The sequence below is a fragment of the Acartia tonsa genome, chromosome 6, assembly GCF_053477335.1.
Source record: "Acartia tonsa isolate MP-2025a chromosome 6, ASM5347733v1, whole genome shotgun sequence".
Taxonomy (NCBI): domain Eukaryota; kingdom Metazoa; phylum Arthropoda; class Copepoda; order Calanoida; family Acartiidae; genus Acartia; species Acartia tonsa.
In genome coordinates, this window is record NC_137265.1 from 46869206 (window position 1) to 46887550 (window position 18345).

General features: G+C 31.0%; 2 protein-coding genes across 3 annotated transcripts in view; one reads left to right on the forward strand and one right to left on the reverse strand.

Annotated features, from left to right (window-relative positions):
- The window catches only part of LOC145322809 (uncharacterized), a 6238-nt gene extending 2612 nt beyond the window's left edge, over positions 1-3626 (reverse strand). Inside the window, exons 1-4 of one of the 2 annotated variants that reach the window (XM_080165086.1) lie at positions 3509-3626; positions 3098-3151; positions 2523-2589; positions 353-455 (exon numbers count right to left, since the gene is read on the reverse strand). In XM_080165086.1, the coding sequence (XP_080021212.1) occupies positions 353-455; positions 2523-2589; positions 3098-3151; positions 3509-3622 (338 nt within the window). In that variant the 5' untranslated portion in view covers positions 3623-3626. The remainder of the gene's footprint in view (positions 1-352; positions 456-2522; positions 2590-3097; positions 3152-3508) is intronic. The other variant, XM_080165085.1, reaches the window with a different exon arrangement.
- Positions 3627-9464: 5838 nt separating this feature from the next.
- Positions 9465-15457, forward strand: LOC145322810 (aldo-keto reductase family 1 member A1-B-like). The gene is made up of 12 exons (XM_080165087.1): positions 9465-9564; positions 10056-10134; positions 10530-10602; positions 11112-11197; positions 11879-11971; positions 12490-12613; positions 13064-13153; positions 13434-13543; positions 13951-13995; positions 14167-14282; positions 14742-14811; positions 15114-15457. Exons 1-12 carry the CDS (start codon positions 9519-9521, stop codon positions 15172-15174), a joined length of 993 nt encoding a protein of 330 aa, XP_080021213.1. The 5' UTR covers positions 9465-9518; the 3' UTR covers positions 15175-15457.
- The last annotated feature ends 2888 nt before the right edge of the window (positions 15458-18345 follow it).

An 18345-nucleotide genomic window follows, 5' to 3' on the forward strand; every position in this document is an offset into this window, starting at 1 on the left:
AATCGGTTCAGTGGTTACTGAGATCTTAAGCTTCAGACAGACAGGCAGACATCGTACTACTTTGTATTATAGAAAGAAGTTTTTTTTACAGTTAATTCCGTCTGTATGTCCAAAAAAGATAGCTCAGCTTTTTTAAAATCATGGAAGGAGGGGACATTGGACTGTAAATAATTCTGGTACCCAAAGTTTTGTAAATATTTCTCTCATTCAAAACTTTGGGTACTTTTATTAATATCTTGATCGGTTTGATCATTAAGTAGTAGTGTCCAAACTTTCCAACCAATATTTGTTTCTACGATAGATAAACAAAAAGTCAGACAAACATCCTGTCTCTTTTACAAGGATAACTTACAGGTGAAATTCGCTTATCCATCGTTTAAAAAAAGGTTTCACGCAACCTCTTCTAATTTCCCTGAACAATTTTCCATTCGTTCCATTTATGTCAAATTCTCTTCCTAGTTTTTTAAAACATTTTTAAAAAAATATTTATTTGAAATAGGTATGTTTGTATGTACAGTACATATGTATATTAAGATATATAAGTTGAAAAGAATTTTAATGTTAGAGGGAGATTAGAATTATGCATCAAATTTTAAGGATTTTTTATAAAATTGTTTTTTGTATAATTCTTTATCTAAAAGCGGAAATACAATTTAAGTTAATTAATTTTGACATCTGTGATTGGTGGATTGAAAACTATCTGCGCTCTGATTGGAGAAGCTCAAGTATCGTACATCATTTAACCAATTAGAGCGCAGGAAGTTTTCATTCCACCTATCACAGATGTCAAAATTAATTAACTTAAATTGTATTTGCGCTTTTGGATAAAGAATTACACAAAAAACTTATTTTATAAAAAAAATCCTTGAAATTTGATGCAGATTTTAAATCTCCCTCTAACATTAACCTAATAGTGCCGAGCGCCACTTTTATGAACCGATCGAGCTGAAAATCTCAGGGAAGCTTTATTATGGTAAAAACGGAATTTTTTTTTTGCTCTAGTGGCGTGCACAGGAAAGTTGCAATAAAACCCGGTTTGGCATGGTTATATATAGCCAACGGGCGTAGGGACCCGTTTTTGGGCGGTTTCCGCTGGCATTAAAAGCCGTTTTTTTCTAAATACCTGATTTTTTGGCTCCAAAAATTAAAAATGTAATTTTTGAACGCCCAAAGTGAGATGAACACTTTTTAAACTACAATACAATCCTTAATTGAAAACTACATAACCTCATGTAATCTATAGAGCTACAAGTAAGATACAAAACAATTTATATCATATTTAGTGCTTTGGCTATAGGTGCCTCCCTTTTCGGTTAATAAAACCCATTTTTGTTGTAAAAACTGGGTAAATACCCATTAAAACATGTAAAATATGTGCCATGGGCTGCCAAACTGGGCCTATATAGAACGTAAAAAAATGATAAAAAATCATATAAAAAATAATAATTTGAATAAAACGAATTCACAAATGGATGTACAGAAACAAAAAAGTTAGAAGGGGTATTTTAATCTCACCTCGTTTTTCTTGATTTTCCAATTTTGTTGAGCTATACCAGCAAACGGAAGTAAGCAAAACTGCCTGCTCCAGGGGGAAATGAAAACCAGGGTATTAGAGGGGGGATTCATACTGAGAATGATGCAATTATGAAACTGGAAACCGGTTAGTTTTGCGATTTTCTGGAACCGGGCACTAATGGGTTAAAATTCTTTCCAACTTATATATCTTAATGTATATAAGTAAAAACTAGAATATTTGTATACAGGGAAAATGAGTAATCTAACAAATATAGCAGAAAAAGAGAGAGAATGAGCAATGGAATTTAAATCATCCACAACAGTATAATACTGAGTTAAATATTTTGCTGCGAGTCTTTGTTTAATTTTGATCATCCAATGTTGAAAAATATGTTCTTTATTTTTTAGACTAATAGGCTAGAACTCCAAAATTGAATTAACTTCTCCACCCATAATATTGATCCATAGAAGGAGAATTTATGTTAATTATAGTTTGGATTCGGAAATGTACGTACATAATTTCATAGTCCATCGTTATTAAGATCCCTAAAATATCCTAGGTATAAAGTAGCTGCGCTACTAATGATATTACTGTAATCTTGTGAAAGACATCCTTGGTTCCATCTGTTCTAGTTGTATCTAGTTATAGAGTAGCTACGCTACTAATGATATTACTGTAATCTTGTGAAAGACATCCTTGGTTCCATCTGTTCTAGTTGTATCTAGTTATAGAGTAGCTGCGCTACTAATGGTATTACTATAATCTTGTGAAAGACATCCTTGGTTCCCTCTGTTCTAGTTGTATCTAGTTATAGAGTAGCTGCGCTACTAATGGTATTACTATAATCTTGTGAAAGACATCCTTGGTTCCCTCTGTTCTAGTTGTATCTAGTTATAGAGTAGCTGCGCTACTACTTGTATTACTGTAATCTTGTGAAAGACATCCTTGGTTGTATCTGTTCTAGTTGTATCTAGTTATAGTGTAGCTACGCTACTAATAGTATTACTGTAATCTTGTGAAAGACATCCTTGGTTCCATCTGTTTGTCTTTCTGTTGTAGGATGTAAAACAATACTGAAAATAAGTATTTCTTTTAATGCTTTAACCAAATCCTAGCACCCATGTTCCTAGAGGCTTCTAGGGTAACTTGAGATGAGAGGAGAGGTCGAATTTTCATTTTCAGGTTAAAGAAAAAAAAGTAAAAACTAAATATTTTGGGAAAGGGTAATTTGTTTTCTAGTGGCGATTTCTTTTAGGTGGGTCGTGATATCCTCCTCTAAAATACTGATAATCGTTTCCAGGACCTATAAGAAGACCCATATTGATTCAGGTTACAAAGAACATTGGTACAGACAGAATTTCTTTTACTTTTATATTAGGATTTTAGAAATTCAAAGAATTAAATATTTGTTTTAGATTTTAATTAATTATTTTAATGTTTTCTGACTTTTTAAAAAGTATTTATACCATCATTGAAATAAGCTATACAATTAATTAACTTACATTGCCTTATCCCTTGACAAGTGTTGACGGTCGACAAGACATACTACCCTTCTTTATAATTATTTTCTATAGTTTGTACCTGTCGGGGTTCACAGAATACAATTTCACCTTGGTCTTCCTCCTTACACTCAGTCTTAATTTAAGATTTTGATTATAAATAATCAGATATATTGAGGGATAGGACAATGGACGATAAATGGAATATAAAACTTCTGGTAGCATAGGATGTTACCAGTTTTTTAATGTACATATAAGGTTGCGTGATTTTAAAATAAACTAAAAAAAATAATTTTTACCTTTCCAATTTAATTTTAAACGTATTTACAAAATTTATTTAGGGGCGATCTCTTACCCCAAATTGGTAAAAAAAAGTGGTAAAGTGTTCCATATAGCTTCATTGGTTAGCGAGATCCTTCGCTACAAATAAAGACAAACAAACATCATGTTACTTTTATAAAAGAATAATCTTGCTATGCTTTTAAAAACTTACACAATTTCTACATCTAACTTGAGCTAATGCATTGCTCACAAGACAGGATAACATTATTAGAATAAAAATCATGAATTTTGTGTTACAGAAGTTTACAGCCTTGTTTAACGCCATTTTTACAACTAACTCTTATATCCAGATAAAAAAGTAATATTTTTAGTAGCGAATCTACTTTTAACTTAGATATACTCAAAAAGTTTGATACATAGATGTTTGAATTTTCTTATGTCATAGCTAACCTATACATTAGCTATTTTGGTCGGTCTGTATGACTATGTAGAGAATAACTATTAACTACACTCCCCTTTTCTTGTAAATTATTCAAGGAGTTAAATAGTTATGAAAAACTGTCAGTGTCAAAACTTTTCCACCAATAATATGACCTGCAGGGTGATTTTTTTATCATCAATGACAAGTCAGGGATCTAAAGAGATAAGACAATGGCCGATAAATATGTACATCCCCAATGATTGCACACAAAATTACCCCTTCTGCAGATTTGAACTAATGGTTGAAAAATATTAACACTCAACTTAATGAACCAACCAATCAAAATTCTGTAAAAATCCCCAAAGTTGCTAGGCCAACAAATAAGAAAATGTTATTGTAAAACTTTGGGAATTAATTTAATAAACAGCCCCTGCGGTCAAGTACATCAATTCTTTATTGTCCAATGTCTTATCCCTTAAGATCTCTGACAAGCACACAACACATTTGTTCAAAAAGCTTTACAACTTATGTACATAATTGTCCTTGTTTCTTCGATACACTTGTATTTTAGCACATTAATGTCATTTTAATCACTTTTTAAAATGATTAGGTATATTTTAATTCATGTACACTGCAACAATGTATGTTCGTCCTTCGATTTGAAGCAAAATACTTCAGAATCCATTTTTTTTTAGTAGCTTTATTTTGAACGAGAAGCTTTTCTATAATTAGGGTAGGTCCAACATTTTTTCATTGTGTTTAACCCCCAGCCAGGCTTATACCTAAAATGCTCTAACCCAATGCAACAGAATAAGCAATTATTAAACACGAATTATTTTGTTTTAATAATATTGTATTTGTATTTATACGTTAAAACATTTGTTTTCTTTTATATTATATTTTATAATTGTTTGTTTTTAAATCATCAATTGATTGAAGTGTTTAATGAAAATACGAAACTAATAGAATTCCTCATTTTGCCAGAAAAATCATGAGCCCCCCAAGTTTTTTTTTTGTAGTCAACATACATTTACAGGGTGCACCACATAAATCCGGACTTTTTCTTATTTTTAAACAAATAAACATAAAATCGTCAATTTTAAAGATTTTATTGAATTTTAAAAACTGGGAAGCAACCTAGGTATATGACTATTAAATTTTTTAATAAAATCGCCGCCAGCTTAAATCACCACCTCTACCCGCCCCCTGAACTGCCCGCCGACCCTAGTCACCATGTCCCTGTTCAAGCAGGCGAAGTTCTCCATGATAGGAGCAATGAGAGAGGTCTTTTTTGTATGGGCACGTCTATTTGTTCATGCTTTAATGGCGCTCCAGGCCAAAAAGTCCATTGGATTAAGATCGGAGCTGCTGGGAGGCCACATCTCCTTAAGGAGTTAGTAACAGCAGGATCCAAATTAACCTATCTTTAAAGCTACTCTTTGACACGGCGGCCTTCATTTGGGCCAAAGTTAAGCTAGAACAACGTCATACCTTTTTAAAAATGGCACGAAGATTAAGATAGGGTTATCAGCGCAATACATAGTCTAAAACGAGTTTTAAGGTTCCATATGGGCCCCTGAAGTCAAGAACCGAGAAATTTTCAAGATTTTTGACGTTTTTGACATCTTAAAATCTACCACGATCCACTTAGTCGGAGTACTACAGCCAAGTCAGCTGGGATAGAGAGCTCTAGTCTTTTCTAGTGTTTTCACTAGGTATCTGATAGTATCTCCAGCAAGTTTCATTAGTCCATCTCACCTACAGATGGGCTGAGGTCAGATTTAGTAGGCCCAAGTTATAAATCCACGGTAAATTATCTGCGCAATTCGAATCTGCCTTGTTGAACATATGCGCCTCCAGCTCGGCGTACACGTCCTCCATCGTCGAAAGATTTTCATGGACAAAAAGGTCATTACCTAAGCTTTTTATAGTGGGGTCAAACGTCCTGATTGGTCAAGTAGTTTTGACGCTATGGCCGTGTTAAAAAAGTCTGGATTTATGTGGCGCACCCTGTATGTATATAGTATGTCAGCCCCGAACTTTTTTTAATTTTAAGCCATATTATAATCGGCGTAAATGATAAACAATAATGTCAATTGAATAATGGAATGTTGATAATTTGTCAATCATTACCACTTTTATTGAATGATATATCTAGGACATTGAAATTACTTCCGATAGAATGATATGACATTTCTACCCTACCAAATCTTACGAAAGGTGAAGAAAATGTTCAATATTGCGTTTTTTAACCCTGCAGGGCCACGCTTTACTTAACTTAACCTAACCTAAATATTATTACATCAAAGTATTTAAATTGATGAACCTGCTTTACTATAAAAAAATAAACAAACGAACTTCACCCAATTAACTTTATATGAAAAATTTGTTTAATTAAAAATGGAGAGGGATTTAGGTTCCCATTCAAAGTAATGAAATTTTCCATAGAAACTAGATTCTAAGAACGTATGATACAAATTTTGATTTGATATTTGGCTGTCATATTTATATCAACAATAGTTAATCAATTTAAAACAAAAAACTGAGAAAAATAATAGTAATTAAAACAAGGATGATTTGTTTCCAATAGTTGAAATCTTTTCTTGAGGATATTTGATAAAATAAGTATAATTTAAGTAAATCAGAAAATTTTCTCTGGCGAGGGGTGCCTTTTAAGCCCCTTCTCAAAATTAGTGTTAGGTAAAACAAGGATGACAACACCCATAAGTAGCGAAGCTCAAAAATTATGAATGGATATCGGAAAAAATTACTATAAAGCAGTTTCATACAATAAACATTAATCTTAATAAAATAGGGAAATAAGGAAACATTAAAAATCACGAAAATTTAAAAATCTAGGAATCGATCTAGCATCGCAATTTATAGACATATCCTAATGAAACTTGATAAAAATATGAAGAATACAAGCATATTTAATTCCTGATAATTTCAGCCGCAAATCATGAATAGGAATCGATCTAGCACCCCAACTAATAGAAAAACCGTAATAAAACTTAAGGAAAATATGTAGAATGTAAATTTAAGCAATCCCTGAAAATTTCAGCTTATTATCTTAAAAAGGAGTTGAGAAAATTACGAAAAAATGAACATCTAGGAATCGATCTAGCACCCCAAACAACAGACAGATGGAGAAAATAACGTATAGATTAGATAGGCATATGTTATAAGAATCTTCACTATAAATTTCAACTGTCTATCTTTTCTAGGAGCCGAGAAAATCACGTTTCCCCCACTTTGTCTCAGACGGACAGACGGACGGACATTTCGAATCATAGAGTAGCTTCGCTACTAAAAATATGGGACCAACCATCAAGGCGACTACCTGAGCTGAACCATCCAAAATCTATCTAATTTTAGACGCATTTTCACAATTTTTAGAAAAAAAGACGTTTAAGAAATTATTTCAGATTCAGCCTTCCCTTAAGAAGCATCCAATAATACACCAAGCTACTGCTTTACAATGTTAGATTGTATTATTAACCAATAGATATTTAAAGGAACTGGTATTGCAATTTTAAAGTAATGTATATGCACCTTGTGCTTAGATATTACTGAAACACATATTTTTGCTTTAAACACATAGTAACATTGATAATAAGCTTACAAAAAGCCTCTTTTTGACCTAAGAAGTGCAGTTGACAGGTGTGTCCGGCTTCAGATGAACCCGGCCTTTAACTTTTAGAAGAAGAAGTTGGTAAACTCATGTACTCTAGCACATTCTTGAACTATTGATATTCTGTCATCAAAAAAAATCATTGATAAATTTTAGAGTAGGCGCGCTCATGAAATCGAAAGATTATCGATCTTTGATCTCCATAGTAGTATTTTTATATCTTTTATATTTTATGCACTTAAAAGAAGAAATAAAAATAAACAATAAACTAAATTTTTGATTGCAATTTGAATAATTTTTTAACTTTTAGATTCCTAACCCCTAGCCTTCAGAGGAGGGAGTGAAATGTTAGAAATAGTTATTTCTTTCACCGTATTATAAACGGCTTTCCGCGGATATAGAATGTACAATTATAAGATTAAAACTAGTTTTTTTAGCCCCGAGATGCCGAAGGCACGGGCTAAAAAAACTGGTTTTAATCTTATGATTGTACATTTCTATATTCGTAGAAAACTGGATATGATACGATGCAAGACATAGTTTTTTCGTATGAATGAGAACCGGTTTCTATCCACCGGATTCGAATGAATACGAGAAAATTGTTTAAAACCACTGCAAGATATTTATGAAGCTTACATGCAAAGTACAACCGAAGGATGAGCGATTTCCGATATCTTTAGCTTCAGACTAAAAAATATTTCTATTTTATATTACAGGATATGGACACAATAAAAACTGTCCCGAATTTGTATTAATTTTGAGGAACACGACTCCAGTGACGTCATATTTTTCTTTCCCGAAAAAGGGAAGGGGGGAAGAAAATCTCTTCAATAGAGATGGGGAAAACCCCCTTTTCTCCCATCTCTTTTTTCTTCCCCCTTCCCTTTTTTTTCTTTCACCCTTCCCTTTTTCGGGAAAGAAAAATATGACGTAACTAGAGTCGTGTTCCTCAAAATTAATACAAATTCGGGACAGTTTTTATTGTGTCCAGGATATGGTACTATATAAAAGTAACTATTTGTACAGACAGACATACATCCTATTTCTTTTCTTTGAAGGATTGAATCTACTCTAGAAGTCTTTTATCTAAAGAGGTTGTCTTAAATAAAATGCTGATTATTTTAGCTTTCATTAGAGGGTTATATCTTTTTAAAAATCACGTTAACTCTCACATTTTATAAAACTTATAATAATTAAGTTTAAAATGCTTCAGGGGTAAGAAGATAGTAAAAAACTATTTATAAAAACACAAAGTACATGTTACTAAATCAATCCAAACAAGGATGACAATATCCGTCAAAATTTGAGGTTGATTAATCAGACAAATATAAAATTTAATGTTTATAGTCTAATTTCATGAAATTAAATGTTAAAAAATTTAAAAGGACGTTCTAACTATTTAAGTCGAATTTAGAAATGCTTTGCTTATATATTGAGCGTAAATGTAACATAAAAAACCAATAATAGGATATTCTATTACGAAAATTTAGTGCTAAAATAGACGAAAAGTTAATATCGTATCATTACAGGAATCAGGAATGTTTAAAACAGAAAGAAAACATCCTTAATTCTAATAAAAATCGCTTTTGAAATAGTAAATTATTTCATTGTTTAACTTAAAAAGTTTAAGAGAGTTTTGTAAACTTTCAAGTCCCTGTATTCACGAAGAAAAAAATAGGAACAATTTATATTTGTTATTTATTTGTTTATGTCTTTTAACTTATTATGATGTTTAGTTTAATACAAACTACGGAGCTAGCATTTTAAGTTTAATTTTATTCTTAAACATATATAAAAGCTTTAATAGCTATTAATATTAATTAATATTTTTTTTTGATTTAATGTTATTTTAATATGAAATTATTAGATAAAACTCGTCTATTAAAATCAAAAGAAAGGCTTAAAAACTTTTTGTACTTTTACTGTATCTTTAATAGTTGGTACAAACTTTTACACCATTAATTTTACTCAATAGTAATCTATCTTAATTTAAATTTTGCATCAATTTACCGCTTATATGCCTACTTAATTAAATTTCATTTCAATACCTCCTCACTACCTGATAGTATAGCAATATTTCTTATTATAGTAAAATTGTAAATTTTCACATAAAACCCAAAAATGTAAAAGATCTCATGCAGTCGATTTTTAAAGAAAATTAGAAAAATGAGAACAGTAACTTTAGCTGGTGGCATTGAAATGCCTGTTCTAGGTAAACATCGATCTATCCATCTATTATATATAAATATCTATCTATCCATCTAATATATATAAATATCTATCTATCCATCCATTATATCTAAATTTTTATCTATCTATCTATCTATCTGTCTATCTATCTATCTTTCTGTCTGTCTATCTATCTATCTATCTATCTATCTATCTATCTATCTATCTATCTATCTATCTATCTATCTATCTATCTATCTATCTATCTATCTATCTATCTATCTATCTATCTATCTATCTATCTATCTATCTATCTATCTATCTATCTATCTATCTATCTATCTATCTATCTATCTATCTATCTATCTATCTATCTATCTATCTATCTATCTATCTATCTATCTATCTATCTATCTATCTGAATGCCCAGGTATTGGAACCTGGTTGCATGGAGATACTGGTAACCAGATGAGAGATGCTGTTGTCCAGGCTGTTGAAATTAATCTATCTATATATCTATCTATCTATGTTCAGGTATTGGAACCTGGTTGCATGGAGATACTGGTAACCAGATGAGAGATGCTGTTGTCCAGGCTGTTGAAATGGGATACAGGTAGGCAAGTGGGTTCATATAAATTTTGTGCAAGGGGGGATGTTCCTGAGCCTATTACAGCTAGGTAAAATACACAATAGTCAATCATTCTAATTTTCCGTCATTTGAGACTTTTGGGTTTTTTAATTTCATCCCTTTTTTTATTGGCACTAAAAAGATCTTCTAAAATCTACAATATTTTATATCAATATTATTATCTCCTTAAATACCATCATCAATGTAAAAGTCCTTTCTAAGTTTAAAGTTGAAGCCACTATACACGATCATGTATAGTGATATACATTATTTGTCTTAGTTACTTTAGAATGACTTTTTAAAATATCAAATATCAGAAATTTTCCATCAAAATTGCTATAGAAGCTACGCTACTTTTGTATAGTATTATTTTGTTTTAGGCATATTGACTGTGCTTACATCTATCTGAATGAACCAAAGATGGGCGAAGCATTCTCTGCCATTTTTGAAAGGGTAAGCTTAAAATCAAATTTCTGCCCGTCAGTCTAAACCAAATTATCTGTTGCAATCAATCAAATGTAATCGCAAAACACAACTTTCCAGTATGTCTTCGCAACCGTTTAATTTACGTTGAATTACAAACTGTTCTGAGCCTATCTCAAAGATGCATCATATTATAGACAATTTTTTACGAAAACTGGTATAAGATTTGAAGATCCTAGAAAGCTATGGAAGAAATTTTAATTACTGGATCATTATGTGATCCTTAACAAATACTGATGCAATCTGTCTAGTCTAATCTAATCAAAACCTATATTTTTATGTTTCAGTAATTTGCTACTAGAGCTTTAAAAGTTTATTATTTGAAAGTAAAAATACTGTCAAATATAATCACGCAACTTATATTTCTATTTTGTCAGGGACTTGCTACTAGAGAAGAAATGTTTATTACTGGAAAGTTATGGGGTACTGAGCTAATTCTGTCAAGTATAATCACGCAACCTATATTTCTATTTTGTCAGGGACTTGCTACTAGAGAAGAAATGTTTATTACTGGAAAACTGTGGGGTACTGAACATGCCAAGGACAGAGTTGAGGCCCATTGCAGGTTATCTATATAGAATTATGTCTGTCCGTCTGAAGCTTAAGATCTTGGCAACCGCTGAACCTATTTGGCTCTACTCTTGAAAAATATGAAATTCATATAAAATAGATATCTATATCATTTACAGCACCATTTTGCTAATAAGGATTTTTGCTATATTATTTCAACTTTAAAATTCATTAGTATTACCTTGATTGAAAGCCATTGTCTGAAATGGGGTATTCCGGTCCAGTTTTTTGTTTAGGAGGTGAATAAGAAGAAATATTGGTAATAATATGGGTAATATGGGTAAGAAATATTCATTCCTAAACAAAAAACTGGACAGGAATACCATTCTCATTTAAACAAAAACTCATTTTTATGCTAGTAAAATGTGGTTTAATTTTGGTTTTTAAATTTCATTTATTTCCCTGGTATAATTTTTCTTTCTTTTAGTAATTAATAAAAATTCTAAAATCTTCCCCCAAAAAAATAAAAATCTTCTAAAAATGACTACCTCTGGGAAATAAATGACTACCTCCGGGAAATAAATGAATATTTACATCCACTATTTAAGGGGTTGTTTATATGGGAATGAAATTTCCGTTTAATTTGACAAGGCATTTTACAGACTGTTATTATTATTGCAGGCTGCAGCTGCAAGGAACGGGTAAAAAAATGAAACTTTATTTCTAATTATTTTAGAAAGAGTCTTGCTGACTGTCAATTGGACTACTTTGATCTTTATCTGATTCATTGGCCAACTGGATTCATTGCTGACAACGGTAATCTACCAAAGTAAGTACACTGTTAAAATTAGACTTGAGATATTACATCATTAAACTCTATGTTAACAAGTACGATCATGGAGGTTTTGAAGAATTGCCTGAAGACGAAGAAAGTCTTTAATAGTGTAAGCATAGAGGAAACTTGGCTAGCCATGGAACTATATAGCTACCTACCTGTCTTTCTACATTATACATATAAACCTATCTGTCTATCTATTTATGTAAAATCCAGGAAAGAGAATGAAGACAGGGCCTTCAGTGGAGTAAGCAATGCATAGAAGAAATAATATAGCTATCAGCAGTCTGTCTACACTTATCTAACTACTAGCCATTAAACAATATATATCAACCTATCTATCTATCCATTTATCTAAAATCCAGGAAAGAGAATGGAGACATGGCCTTCAGTGGAGTAAGCAATGCATAGAAGAAATAATATAGCTATCAGCTGTTTGACTACACTTATCTAACTACTAGCCATTAAACAATATATCAACCTATCTGTCTATCGATTTATTTTTAATTCAGGAAAGAGAATGGAGACATGGCCTTCAGTGGAGTAAGCATAGAAGAAACTTGGTTAGCCATGGAACAGTTAGTCAAGAAAGGTTTAACTAAAGCTATTGGGGTATCTAACTTTAACTCTGAACAGGTAAAAATAATTTCATTAATCTTTTATTTGCAAATAGCCAATAACTAATGCAACCTCGTTGTTGACATAAACATACTATTTACTAACATGTTTGTTCTATATTTAATGCAGTTTTTGCTTCTTTAAAAAAATTAGAATCAAAACTGTGTTCTCCCAAAAGTTTGTGTGTCTGTCCATGAGTAACCACATTTTTCTCAGGTGAAAACTTAAAAATGCCCAGGCTGTGTTTTGAAAGACATTTTTTCAATTTGGCATAAATTGACTTATTTTTATTGATTATAAACTCAAAGAATAATTTCTAGATGTTCTATGGGGTTTGTATATTTGTACACAAATGTATATACATCAGTAATCTCTTTTTTAAATTCCAAAAAGGCATCAGTTTTCATGATAACTAATCTTGTTTTTAAAAAGCTTTGCTGCTATTGATATTATTATTCTTTGTCATAGCTGAAAAGATTGATGAAAATTGGAAGCATGAAACCAGTTGTTCTACAAGTGGAGAGTAATCCTAGATTTCAGAATGAGGCCATAAGAAGGGTAAATGATTGATAGATTGATAGATAAATACATACATAGAAACTTGATGAATATCTTTAGGGGGACTTTGAAACAATGTAGAGCCATACTCTTAAAGAGGGTCTAAGGACAACCATTTGATTGTAAAACTTTGGTCCTTATTGCCTCTAAATCAACAATCCGTTGCGCTACATGTTATGCTGTGGTTTAATACAAAAAAAATAGATAGCCATTCTGGTTAATAGATGAAAATACAATTAACATACAATAATAGAAAGTATTTAAACATTTCAAATTCTAGTTTTGTATTGTCAATGGAATTCAAATGGTGGGTTACTCTCCCTTTGGTTCTCCTGATCTTCCCTGGGGGAAAAAGCTTCCCCACATCCTTGTGGAGCCTATTCTAGAGAGGTACATTTTTATCATCATCAAAAATACTATCTTTTAAAAAGTTAGGGTTCAAAATTAGAGAAAGACTAAACTACATAACTTTTGTGTCACTTTTGAGGAAGACGATTCCTGTGCCGTCATATAAAGGGAAAAGAAAGAAAACCTCTTCAAAAGAGATGGGAGAAAAGGGAATCGTCTTCCTAAAAGTGGCACAAAAGTTATGTAGTTTAGTCTTTCTCTGTAATTTACATCCAAAGCTAAAGAATTAATTATGCTACTTTTTAACCTCGAAAGTGTCTATCTACAATATTTAAACATATTAATTTCGTTTGTATAATTTCAAATTCTATGATAATATGCATACCATGAAATGCATAAATTGTTAATCATATTTTCTTATTTTTTAAAAATTCATTATTTATTTTTAGAATTGCTAAAGAAGTGAATAAATCAACTGCTCAAGTTGTTTTGAAGTAAGATTTTTTACAAGCTTAATAATTATCGATTGTTTCACATTTCTTTGTCAATGAAACTTACAAATAAAATTAAAATAAACTATTTTATAAAACAAAATATATATATTTATATAAAATATAAGGATAAAAGTTTTGATACTTTTTTGAGGCCATCATTCTTCATTTTAGATATCAGCTGCAGAGGGGAATCGTGGTAATTCCTAAGTCGATATTTCCCAACGAGTTGGAGGCGAATATGGATATTGAGGGGTGGGAGCTGACCCCTGAACAATGCAAAGACATTGGTAAGCTGGGAGAGAGAAATGACAATGATAGATAATATAAACAAGTGTTATTATGGGATAAGAAAATGTATGATATTTAGATGTACATTCCCATGCAATGATGTTTAAAAAATTATTATTCCAGTAGATTAAATTTTGAATACCAATCAAAATTTAATAACAAAAAAATAGCCTAGGAATTAAAGAACGTATTATAATACTTTGAGTACTGGTATAATTTACAGTCCAATGTCCCATCTCCCCTTATCTAAATCTTCACAACAGATTTAAAGCTACTCATTGCAAGATTTATTGGACAAGAAAAATTTTTAATTTTAAGAAACAAATCACAAAACCTCTCCTAGAACTTTATTGTAATTCAGATATTCACCCAACCCATTATTTATTTTTAATAGGAAAGACAAGAATTAAGTTTATTTCAAACTTTAAAGAAAAAAATATGTATAAATGATTTTTTAGACACCCTTGAGACTGGAGAAAGAAAGATCGTTCCAGTTAACAAACTTCCTGACGGAACTTTTGAACTCAGGTAAAATTAAATTTGATGGTGGTGGTTTCTTCCCTAGCACCCAGAAGCTTTGTTTAAAAGGTGGCACAAGTACAAATCTTTTGCTAAAAACAGGGGGCTATGAATTCAAAGTGGTAGAGAAGGTCAGAAAAATTACCTAAAACTAAGCTAAGACTTATATCTAAAAATAAAAAAATTTCTAGTCACGTTTAAAGTTTCCCTGAAACAAAGAACTTTATTGGTCTAGTAGTCATCGATTCATAAGATAAAGGCAAACAAAACCTTACTTCTTTTCATAATAGGATAAAATCATATTTTTTCAGGGATGGGGATGACATCAATTATCCCTTCCACTTTGTCGAGCCTTTGCTTGAAGATTATTAGATTTAATTTTTCACGAAAAAAATTATATATGATTTTTTCATTATTTACTAAATGATTTCGGCAGATTTTTCTCCAAAAAATATGTTGATTTTCTTTGATCTTTATAAGATAGAAATTACAAAAAAAAACATTACTCGAGTGATTTCAAACTTTGATTTTATTAACCAAATTTCAAACAAAAAATCTTCTTTTAAAAATATCCATATTGCGATTTAATTAAATTGATATCCACATTGTGATTTAATAAAACTTTATGATTTAAATAAATAAAATTTCAACCAGATTCTTTTTCTTCATTTTTTCAACAAGTTTGTAACAAAAGAATTTCAAAAATACATTTGAATTGATATTCCAATTCCAATTATAGTATATGAATATAGTTTTTTTTTCTTGATGATTTTCTTGAGTATCATTAAAGTTACAGTTGCTTCCTTTTTGTTGTATTCATTCTTGTTTTTATTGTAGCTACTCTAAAATTAAGACATTCGTACCTACAAGATTTCCTTACTTAATTTTCTTATAGTTTCTTAATTTCCAACTCTAAAACCATAAGGAAAAAGGCTAAGAGGATGAATACTCACCCCTTTTTCATGGTAAAATACTACTTCCCCATCCCTAAATTTAGAAGCAGACGAAAATCAGAAACCGCCCAGGGCTTTTTGTAAGTCAATCATAAATAATAATGTGAATAAAAAGAAAAGCGATTGTTAGCAAACAGCCGTGGGCGGTCAGAATCAGCTGAATGTTTATTATGAAAAAAATTTCCCCCTTTTTAGAAATAGAAGGATTCATCTTTCATGAACAAATTTTTTTAAATAAAAATAAAATTCTATGTAATTTTTAATTAAAACATTAAAACGAAAATATCTAATCTAAAATTCTTGCCCTAAATATGGAAATAGTAAAAAGTAAAAAAATATTTTTTAAAATAATTTTTAATCCTCCCATTTGAAAAGTAGTGGAATAGCAATAAATTTTAGCGCGGCAACATCGCTAAGTAGGCCTCTAGGCCCACTGCCTATTTTCGTCTTCTAGTTGCTTCGATTCCTCTCTTTTATTTTTTTCTCTATGTCTAAAACTCACATTGTCTGCTTGTCCGTCCTTCTTTTTGTAAAATAATGAGACAAATTATTTATTATAAATCTGTTGGTAATGCTATAAAAGACATTTAATTTTTTAATTCTGGAGATTTTTTATGCTTCTATCCTATTATATAAAGTAATATTTTTTTGCCTGAGGCTTAAGATCTCAATAATATCAAACACTGAACCGATTGGGTTCTCTATTTTAGGTAAGCTTTTCAAATGTTTTTTGGTGTTTTTAGTCTATTTTATTTTTAAGGTTAAGTCTTGGGTAGCTATTTTCCAATCCCCTCTCTACCAATTCACATACACAGTACTTAGATGCTAGGGACGTAGCAGATAGTTAAAGATATAAAGCAACAGTTTGCAATTCTTTTTCATTAAATTTCAAAAATCTTCCAATGCTGTTCTGCTCATGAACATAATTTTGCTGTTCATCCAGATGTAGATAGCTCCTAAACTTTACTGCCGCGCTTCTTATGCATATTATTAACCTTGTTCAAATTTAAGTACACGAACAAAAACTTCAGTAGGAGTAAGTGAAAAAATGGAATAATAATAGTTGAAAACAATTTTTCTATTTTTTTCAAAAATAATCAAGGAAATATTCATAATGCGTAAGTGTGTGTGTGTGTGTGTGTGTGTGTGTGTGTGTGTGTGTGTGTGTGTACGCATTGACGCAGTGTTTCTAAAAAAGCACATTAAGATTTAGATTATTAGGATTAAGATTATTCAGTCAATAGAATGAGTAAAAGAAATATCATGTCACACAAACAGGTAAAACTGAATAACATAAAAAGTATCCTAAGAAAAAAGTCATGCAATCAAAGTGATGGTTGAAAGTTTTTTGTTTCTTTCTTGAAGATAAAAATTACAGAATATGAAACTTTAAAACTTCTAGAATTGGACGAATAATGTAAATAACAACAATAATTTTTAGGGAAGCTTTTTTTGCTATGCGCAATATCTGTTGTTGCATTTTAATTGAACGTATACGCAACATTAGCTTCACTCCGAGCAATTAAATAGCGCGCGCGCATTTACAAGGATTGTCCATTCCAATTTTGTTTCTTCTGTCAAAGTGGTTTGATTTAAGGATCATAGTTACAAATTGGGAGTGAGGGAACATTGAACTGTAAATTATACTAGTTTCCTAAAGTTTTATAAAAATAATTCTCAATCGTTAGCTTCAAACCTATGGGGAATTTTATCAAAATACTTTTTTTTAATATACAGAATGGATGTTTATGATGATTGAGGTTGTACATTGAATTACCATTCATTGTCTTGTCTCATAAGATTCATTGTTACATCCCATACATAATATTGATAAATAAAATTTCAGCTATCATTTTGCCTAAAGTGGACTTTAATCGTAACATTTGTCTCGAAGTCCTAATTGTACAATATCATTGAAATGGGTAGAGGTTTTTTGAGCCCAGGCATTTCCTAACCATAAAAATTTTAGACCTGTTGGTCCTCCTGTTTAGACAGATAGATAAACTAACAAGCATCCTACTATTTCATTATTAAATGTTTAGTATGTCCATCGGTCTTTATATTTGACCAGTACGGTCTTTTTAACCAAAGCCATCAAACTACTACATGTAAGATTGGTCCTTATAAATTCAGTTTTAATACTTTTACACTACAGTTAAGGGTTGAATTGTTACTGTGATTTATTGGTTTTACTAACCAAAGAAACCAACTATTATCATTACAATGATAGAAAGGGTGAGGAAGGGAAAGGATAAGGGAAGAGGGAGGGTGACGTGAAACGGAAGCAAGTGAGGGGAATTTTATCTCTGAAAACAAGTTCAACTGCACTGAAGATTTAGTTTAACAAAAATTTTATTCTAAAACCTTGTTTGTTTCACAAATATATGTTACAAAGTGAATTGATAGTTATTTATGGCATCATATTATAGACAGCTTTCCGCGCTAGTTAAAATGAAAATTGTAATATTAAAAACAGTTTAGCTCGAGGGACCAAAGTCCCGATCTAGCAAAACTGATATTTATATTTTGATTTTTCATTTTACCATCCGTAGAAAATTGTCTCTAATACGATACGATACGTGATTTTTCA